The 8,489-nt window shown below is 60.6% G+C and overlaps 1 protein-coding gene across 1 annotated transcript in view; it reads left to right on the top strand.

The window, feature by feature from the left end:
- The window catches only part of RFX1 (regulatory factor X1), a 31,162-nt gene extending 22,975 nt beyond the window's left edge, over positions 1 to 8,187 (top strand). The window contains exons 10-22 of the mRNA XM_029916015.1: positions 1 to 159; positions 2,374 to 2,555; positions 3,520 to 3,639; positions 3,726 to 3,841; positions 4,077 to 4,195; positions 4,285 to 4,394; positions 4,714 to 4,865; positions 4,950 to 5,047; positions 6,321 to 6,470; positions 6,551 to 6,759; positions 7,040 to 7,193; positions 7,282 to 7,327; positions 7,462 to 8,187. The exon at positions 1 to 159 is cut by the window's left edge and continues 7 nt beyond it. Coding sequence (XP_029771875.1) covers positions 1 to 159; positions 2,374 to 2,555; positions 3,520 to 3,639; positions 3,726 to 3,841; positions 4,077 to 4,195; positions 4,285 to 4,394; positions 4,714 to 4,865; positions 4,950 to 5,047; positions 6,321 to 6,470; positions 6,551 to 6,759; positions 7,040 to 7,193; positions 7,282 to 7,327; positions 7,462 to 7,631 — 1,785 coding nt within the window. The 3' untranslated portion in view covers positions 7,632 to 8,187. The remainder of the gene's footprint in view (positions 160 to 2,373; positions 2,556 to 3,519; positions 3,640 to 3,725; positions 3,842 to 4,076; positions 4,196 to 4,284; positions 4,395 to 4,713; positions 4,866 to 4,949; positions 5,048 to 6,320; positions 6,471 to 6,550; positions 6,760 to 7,039; positions 7,194 to 7,281; positions 7,328 to 7,461) is intronic.
- The last annotated feature ends 302 nt before the right edge of the window (positions 8,188 to 8,489 follow it).

Genomic DNA, 8,489 nt, shown 5'->3' with positions numbered 1-8,489 from the left:
GCCGGCGGCGGGGGTGGCGGCGGTGGCAGCGGCGGCGGGGGTGCCGGCAGTGGCGGTGGCGGCGGCGGCGGAGCAGGCACCTATGTGATCCAGGGCGGCTACGTGCTGGGCAGTGCCAGCCAGTCCTACTCCCACACCACGCGTGCCTCGCCAGCCACTGTAAGTGCCAACTCAGGTCCCAGAAGAGGCGGGCAGGGTGGGAGTGGGGGTGGGGAGCCTGGGTGGGCAGGGGCCACCATCAGCAGGAGTCTTGGTATCCTTGCACCAGAGTCCTCAGATGAAGATGTCCTGGGATCAGATCCTGGCTCTGTAGCCTCAGACAAGTTACTCAGCCTCTCTGGGCCTTAGCTAATATGCATGAAGCTGTTAGAGCAGTGCCCCCAAGAAGTTGTCTCCTGTGACTAGAGCTGATAATGGTGGGTGTATGGCAAGGGGAGGGAGAGGCAGGCACCAGCATGGGGGGAGCTGCCCTGAGCAAGGTTCTTTGTCCACGTAGAAGGCTGTGAGATAACCTCTCTCTGCCCAGGGGTGGGCTGTATGGAGTCACGTGGGCTCTGTGACTCCATACAGCCTGTGGTCACTCCTCCATACAGTCACTAGCTCTGTGACTGTGGTTGGGCCAGGGCCTGGCCAGGGTGGTCCTTGGCCTCTTGGAACTTGGGGTCTGGAGTGATTTATTTGTTTATTTAATTTTAAATATTTATTTAGCTTTGAGAGAGAGAGAGAGAGAGACAGAGTGTGCACAGGGGAGGGGCAGAGAGAGAGAGAGAGACAGAGGATCTGAAGCCAGCTGTCAGCACAGTGCCCAATGTGGGCCTCAGCATCACGAAACCATGAGATCACGACCTGAGCCAAAGTGAGGCGCTTAACCCACTGAGCCACCCAGGCACCCCTGGGGGTCTGGAGTGATTTTTAACTTTTTTTTTTTTACAGTTTTATTTATTATTGAGAGAGAGAGAGAGACAGATCATGAGCTCTGAGGGGCAGAGAGAAGGGCAGAGAGAGAGGGAGACACAGAATCCAAAGACAGACCCTAAGCTCTCAGCTGTCAGCACAGAGCCCGATGCGGGGCTCGAACCCACAGACCGTGCGAGCGTGACCTGAGCCTAAGTCGGACGCTCAACTGACTGAGCCATCAGGGCGCCCCTAGAGTGATTTTAAATACCCCCCTTTGACACAGCCACCCATCATGGACCACGTAACCAAGACGGGAACTTTCTCAGAAAGCATGCAAACCTCCCTTATACATCCATGCAGCCTGGCTTCAGGTCTATTTTTTTTTTAATGCTGGTTGTGACCCACCTAACTGCTTTCATGTCCCTGTAATGGGTCCCCCCCCGCTGAAGTCTGCAGACATTCTTCACTAGAACAGTGCGGTCCTGGAGAACATTTCCCACTGATAGAAGTGGTCCCTCTGTGCTGTTCCATACAGAGGCCTCTGGCCACCTGTGGCTGTTGAGGGCCTAAAATGTGATTGGGCTCACCGAGGAACGAGTTGAGGTTGTATTTCCTTACACTACTTTGATATAGTTGTAGATTTCATAGGAAGCCACAAAAACAGTACAGGGAGACCCCAGAGCCCTGTGGGCCGCTCACCCAGGTTACCCTGCTCACTCAGATTACCCCCTAGTTACGTTTTCTGTAGCTGCAGTACAGAATCCAGCCAGGAACCTGGCCTTGGTACAGTGCAGGTGTCTACTTCTTTTTATCACTGAACATTTGGGAAACCACCACTGCAATCAAGATGCAGAAGTGTTTCATTGCCACAGAGATCACCCTCCAACTACCTTTTTATAGTGCCCTCCGCCCTCCTCTCTCCCAACCTCTCTAACCCCCAGTAACCGTGAATCTGTTCCCCATTTCTGTAACGCTGTCATCTCGAGAATGTTCTATGAATCATACCCCACATGACCTTTTGACATTGGCTCTTTCCCCTCAGTACACATTCATTTCAATAGCTAGGTGCGGTTGGCGGCACCTGTATTGGACAGTACAGTTCTAGAAGGTTCCATGGGATTTAGTTCCACCCGGTGATTATGATAACGATGTGACCTGCCGCGTGGTTGTCAGGGTCACAATGGGAAATGGGCGCAGAGAGAAGGGGCACCCGGGTGGCTCGGGCTGAGTCTCCGACCTCAGCTCAGGTTGTGGTCTCAGGGTTCGTGTATTTGTGAGCTCAGTGCTGTCGGTGCAGAGCCCACTGTGGATCCTCCGTCCCCCTCTCTCGGCCCTTCCCCTGCTGGCGCGCTCTCTCTCAAAAATAAACAAACATTTAAAAAAAAAAAAAGGGAAATGGGTACAGAGAACACTTAGCAGCACGTACGCCAGAAACAAGCAATGCTTCGTGCTTTTCTGTCCCCGGTCTGGGCCCAGGTTCAGTGGCTCCTCGACAACTATGAGACGGCCGAGGGCGTGAGCCTGCCACGGAGCACCCTCTACTGCCACTACCTGCTGCACTGCCAGGAGCAGAAGCTGGAGCCCGTCAACGCCGCCTCCTTCGGCAAGCTCATCCGCTCTGTCTTCATGGGCCTGCGCACCCGACGGCTTGGCACCAGGTGCGCCACCCCCCCCCCACCCCCCCCAACCCCCCCCCCCCCCCGCCCCTGAGTTCTCCAGGGCCTCAGCTACCCCTCTCCTGTCCTCACTCACTGGCCCCTTCCTCCCACACCCACAAATCCCCACCCCAGGGCCTTTGCACCAGCTGTGCCTTCTTCATGCACGTTTCCCCGTATTCTTACTCCAATGCTGCCTGGTCCCCTCAACTAGAACCGCAGCTTTCCCACATCCCTGACACTCCCCAGCTCGCCTCCTTCCCCACTAGCTTTTTCTCCTTACTAAGGAGCGCTGTCCAATGTGCCTTTTATTTATGTTACTCACTTGTTTCTGATCTGGCTTCCAATGCTAAAATGCAGGAGCTGCACATGGTTGGTGCTTAATCAGGGCCTTCAAGTCTGAATCCATGTAGGAAGGAACAAGGAGCCATCCCCCGCACCCACTCTTCTCTGCTTCTCCTTTGCAACCCCCACACCTCGCTGGGGTGAGCCCTGCTCACCTCTTGGGGCCAGCTCCCGACTTAGGTGTTGCCTTATTTATCTCCCCATTTCTTCATCTGTCTGCCGAGGGTTCCAGGAACACCCCTGGTGGAATAGGGCTTAGGGACACGTGCCTTTGTGTGTACTGAGTGCTCAGAACAGCGTCTGCAATCCTGTTATGACTGGTCCTTGCTGAGCTCCTGGCCCATGCTCAGGGGTGCCCTCAGATGCTGGCCCTGCCTTCTCAGAACACGGTTGGCACACGGGGACCTCCCTTGGCACCCACAGCCCCTGTACTTCCCCACAGTGGCCCCCCTTTGGCTCTGCGGAACATGGGTCTTGCCCCCCCACCCCGGGCTGTCATGTCCCCCAAGCAGAGCAGGGGCAGGTGTAATGTGAAGGTGCTGGCGAACAACTGGAGGTCCTTTTTTCCCCCACCCCCCGCCCCCCGCCTCGGCCCAGCTCTCACCCTCTGCCTCCCTCCCAGGGGCAACTCCAAATACCACTACTATGGCCTGCGGATCAAGGCCAGCTCACCGCTGCTGCGGCTGATGGAGGACCAGCAGCACATGGCCATGCGGGGCCAGCCCTTCTCTCAGAAGCAGAGGTTAGCCGGGTGGGGCCAGGCCCCGTGCTGGTGGAGGGCGGAGGGCTGGTCGGCCTGCCTTGGTGCCCCAGCCACCCCTTTTCCAGGCTCAAACCCATCCAGAAGATGGAGGGCATGACGAACGGCGTGACCGTGGGGCCACAGCAGGCCACCGGGCTGTCAGACATCAGTGCCCAGGTCCAGCAGTACCAGCAGTTCCTGGGTGAGAGTGCCCTGGCCCCCCGGGGCGGGCTCTGGGCCAGGGTCCGAGGCCCCGGAGAGATCATGCAGGTGGTTCATTTGCCCCTCCTGAGCCTCATCATCCCCCACTGCCCATGGGGGGGCCCCTGCTTGGGAGGAAGGGGATGACAACTTGATACGATCCTGGGGAGGAGGCTTGAGGGGGGGCAGGCAGGTGGAGGATAAAGGGCCTCACCGTGTGTCCTCCCTGCCTCCAGATGCCTCGAGGAGTCTCCCTGACTTCTCAGAGCTTGACCTCCAGGGCAAAGTGCTCCCTGAGGGCATCGGGCCTGGGGACATCAAGGCCTTCCAGGTCCTGTACCGGGAACACTGTGAGGTAGGGCAGCCGGGTGGGTGGGCAGAGGTGAGGGAAGGCCACGCTGCCCCGCCCCCGCCACGTCCCTGAGCATCCGGCCTCGCCAACAGGCCATTGTCGACGTCATGGTGAACCTGCAGTTCACCCTGGTGGAGACGCTGTGGAAAACCTTCTGGAGGCACGACCTCAGCCAGCCCAACGAGGCGCCCCCGCTGGCTGTGTGAGTCCCTCGGCAGGAGGGGGGCGGGGGGTGGGAGGGGGCACTGTGAGCACCTGGGGCAGGGTAGCCAGACCCCCACCTCCGTGGAGAAAGGGGCATCTGCCTAAACCCCTGCAGCTGGAGGGGAGGGTGACATGGCCTCTGACCCACCCCCGTCCAGAGTGTGCCTGTGTCTCAGTCTGACAGTGTGTGGGACAGTGGGTCCCACTGGGCCATTTCCTCCCTGCCACAGGGCGGGGGACCCGTGCCCATCTTACCCTGGGGGTGTGTGGGGAGGGCCATGTCAGCCTGACCTCGGGGGTGGGGCGGGTGTCCACAGGCATGACGAGGCCGAGAAGCGGCTGCCCAAGTCCAGCCTGGTGCTCCTCTCCAAGTTCGAGCCAGTGCTGCAGTGGACCAAGCACTGTGACAACGTGCTGTACCAGGGCCTGGTGGAGATCCTCATCCCCGACGTGCTGCGGCCCATCCCCAGTGAGTGCACGGCTGCTGCTGCCCTCCCCGCCAACCTCCACCCCTACCCCCTGTGGTCCTGATGTGCCCCCAACGCGCCCACAGGTGCCTTGACCCAAGCGATCCGGAACTTTGCCAAGAGCCTGGAGAGCTGGCTCACGCATGCCATGGTGAACATCCCCGAGGAGATGCTGCGCGTGAAGGTGCGGGTGTGAAGCAGGGCTGGGCGCAGGCTCGCGGGAGGGGGCAGGGCGGCCTGGGGGCGCAGCCCCGCCCCTCCCTCCCTCCACGCTGTGGAGCTGCCTTGGTCTCCTCTCCCTGTTCGAGGCAGTAGGAGTCGTCTCCACTCCGGCCCCTTGGAGTGAGCTTTGGGTGTCATCTTTTCAAACCAGACTCCTCAGTGGCCCGCTTCTGAAACGCAGCCCCTGGGGGACATTTTTGTATACGATGCAACCTCTTAACAAAATAAAAACCAAACGTAGCTTGAAGTAGTTCTTTTCAGACGGCTTCAATAGGGGGGAAAGAAAGCAATATCTATAAGGTAACAGAACGAGGGCCCTCCTCACCAACCCTGCACATTCACTGTCTACTTAGACGTGAGGGATTAGATGGGATGTGCTTCCTCCTGAGCAAAACAATAAAAGGAAGAAAAGGGGTTTTTTTGTTGTCCTTAAAACGGTAACAAGACAGTCATACAGAACGGGACATCTGAAGCATCACCCTTGGGGGCACAAGACAGAGGGTGGGGGGAAGGGGGAGGAGGGGAAAGAGGAGAAGCTGGATCCAGGGGGAAGCCCTTCAGAACTGGCAAGACCCATGTATTCACTCATTTATTCAGCATACACTTATTGAGCACCTGCTGTGTGCCGGCATGGTTATGGTTCTCAGTGCTGGGAGCACAGCAGTGACGGGAGATTCACAAAACCCCACCCTCCCTGACCGGACGTTCAAAGGAATAACAATCCAAGCAACGCCCTTTCTAGACCGTGCTCCCAGAGTTTCTATTGTGTCCTTTAATTAAAAACAATAATAACATGCAGCGCCTGGTGGCTCAGTTGGTTGAGATTCCGGCTCTTGATTTCCACTCAGGTCACGATCCCAGGGTTGTGGAACTGAGCCCCATGTCTGGTTCTGAGCGTGGCACCTGTCTGGAATTCTCTCCCTCTCCCTCTGCCCCTCTCCCCTGCTCATGGCTCGCGAGCGCGCCCGCTCTCTCTCTCAAAATTTGAGAGAAAAGAAATAACTTGGTCAAACACATGCCATTGATTTTTTTTTTTTGTCCCATACTTTGGGTGTCCACCCAAAGTTTGAAAATCCCAATCCCTTGATTTCCCAACAAAAGTGACAAGATACATCCCACCCTTTTAGAAGAAAGGAGGTTTCTGAGAAGTTGCGGTGTGCGGAGCCTGGGACGGCGGGGTGGGTTCCACATAAGCCACAGCCCGCACCCACCCGCTCCGCTTCCCCGCCCCGCAGGTGGCAGCGGCTGGTGCCTTCGCGCAGACGCTGCGACGCTACACGTCGCTCAACCACTTGGCCCAGGCGGCGCGGGCAGTGCTGCAGAACACGGCGCAGATCAACCAGATGCTGAGCGACCTCAACCGCGTGGACTTCGCCAACGTACAGGTGAGCACGCGGCGGAGCGGGTGAGGGCAGGGCAGCCGGGCCGGTGGCTGAGCCAAGGGCGTGTGGCCGCTGTATTCCAGGAGCAGGCCTCGTGGGTGTGCCGCTGCGAGGACCGCGTGGTGCAGCGTCTGGAGCAGGACTTCAAGGTGACCCTGCAGCAGCAGAACTCCCTGGAGCAGTGGGCGGCCTGGCTGGACGGCGTCGTGAGCCAGGTGCTTAAGCCCTACCAGGGCAGCGCCGGCTTCCCCAAGGCCGCCAAGCTCTTCCTCCTAAAGTGGTCCTTCTACAGGTGTGCGCTCAGGCTCTGCGAGATCCGGGCTAAGGGGGCGGGGGCTTGGAGACGGCTCCTCCCCCCGGGGCGGGCCAAGTGGGATCGCAGGAGGCCCCGCCTCCTCGAAGAATTTGGGACAAGAGAAGACCCCGCTTCCGGGGCTCAGGTGCCCTTTCGCGAAGGCTGCTGTCCTGTTGGCGGTGGGCTGGGTGATGACCCTTTGCGCTCACTGATGGGAGCCCGTGGCAAGCCAGTGCGCGGCCGGGCCTGACGGCCTCCTCTCCGCCGCCGCCTGCAGTTCCATGGTGATCCGGGACCTGACTCTGCGCAGCGCCGCCAGCTTTGGTTCTTTCCACCTCATCCGGCTGCTGTACGACGAGTACATGTACTACCTGATTGAGCACCGCGTGGCCCAGGCCAAGGGCGAGACCCCCATCGCCGTCATGGGCGAGGTGCGCGCGGCGGGGCACCCAGGGCGCGAGCGGGCCCCTCCCCCCCCCCTTTGGCGGGCCCCTCACCGCTGGTCTTGCCTCCTTGCAGTTCGCCAACCTGACCACCTCGCTGAACCCCCTTGACCCGGACAAAGGTAGGCGGGGTATGTCCCCAACCCAGGGCCTGAGTTCAAGGGGCGGTGAACCCAGGGGGGCGGGGATTGGGGAGGAGGCGGTGCTGGGGGTGTGGCCGCCACACTCTGAGGGGGGCCTGCTCTGTGTGCCCCAGACGAGGAAGAGGAAGAGGAGGAGGAGAGCGAGGACGAGCTGCCCCAGGACATCTCGCTGGCGGCCGGCGGCGAGTCACCGGCGCTGGGCCCGGACGCCCTGGAGCCGCCAGCCAAGTTGGCAAGGACGGACACGCGGGGCCTCTTCGTGCAGGCGCTGCCTTCCAGCTAAGCCCGCGGTCTCCCCCGCCCTGCCCTCCCGCCCATCCACCCCCAGCCGCCCATCCACGCCAGGGTCCCTCCCAGCTTCTGTGGCTTCGCTGTCACCCTGCTCCAGCCTCGGCCAGGGCAGGGATGGGGGCCTCAAAGACAGGGAAGGCTAGGGGGTCCCCGCCCCCCAACGGGGCCGGCACAATCACAGGGCCTGGCGGAGCCGCAGCTGCAAATTGACACAAAAGACGTGCCTTAAGGAACTCGCCGCCGTGCCCAGGTGCCCCGTGGGACAGCCAGCTTGGCTCCTTGGCCTGGACGGCCTCAGCATCTCCCTCCCCCACCCCAGGGGGCAGGCAGGCAGGCCCCCCTCCCCTATGGAACTGTTAACTTATTCAGCTCGCTGGCTTTGCACAGTTTGTCCTGGGCCTAACCCTGAGCCCCAGGTGGGCACAGGTGGGCGTCACCTGGGGACCCCCACTGTCAGCAGCAGCCCTGGGGATCCCCCTCCCCCAGCAACCCCACCGCTCCCCACTCCTTGGTATAAGTGCAATTAAAGCCGTGGGTGTCGCATCTTCTCCAGAGCTGGGCCCTCCCTTGCCCCGCAGCCCTCGAGGGGGCCACTGCCTGGCCTGTTCGGGGGTTAGGGCGGCCAGGGGTGCCCTCCAGCTTCCAAAGAGCAGCGGGCGGGGCCGGGCGGGGCAGCCCCGCGGGGCCCGCTGCGGGCAGTGGGGTCCAGAAGTGCTCTCGCCCGGCCCAACCCAGGCCAGAGGGGCTCCACTCCCTTCAGATCCAAGACCCCAGTGCCCCAGGCCGCCCGCCTCTGGTCTGTAATGGAACCTCCTCGCTCCTCCTCTCCCAGGAGACTGTGCTCCTCCTC

Source organism: Suricata suricatta, chromosome 12 (assembly GCF_006229205.1).
Source record: "Suricata suricatta isolate VVHF042 chromosome 12, meerkat_22Aug2017_6uvM2_HiC, whole genome shotgun sequence".
NCBI classification, from domain to species: domain Eukaryota; kingdom Metazoa; phylum Chordata; class Mammalia; order Carnivora; family Herpestidae; genus Suricata; species Suricata suricatta.
The sequence above is the reverse complement of the archived record's forward strand: the minus strand, read 5'-3'. Positions and strand labels throughout refer to the sequence as shown.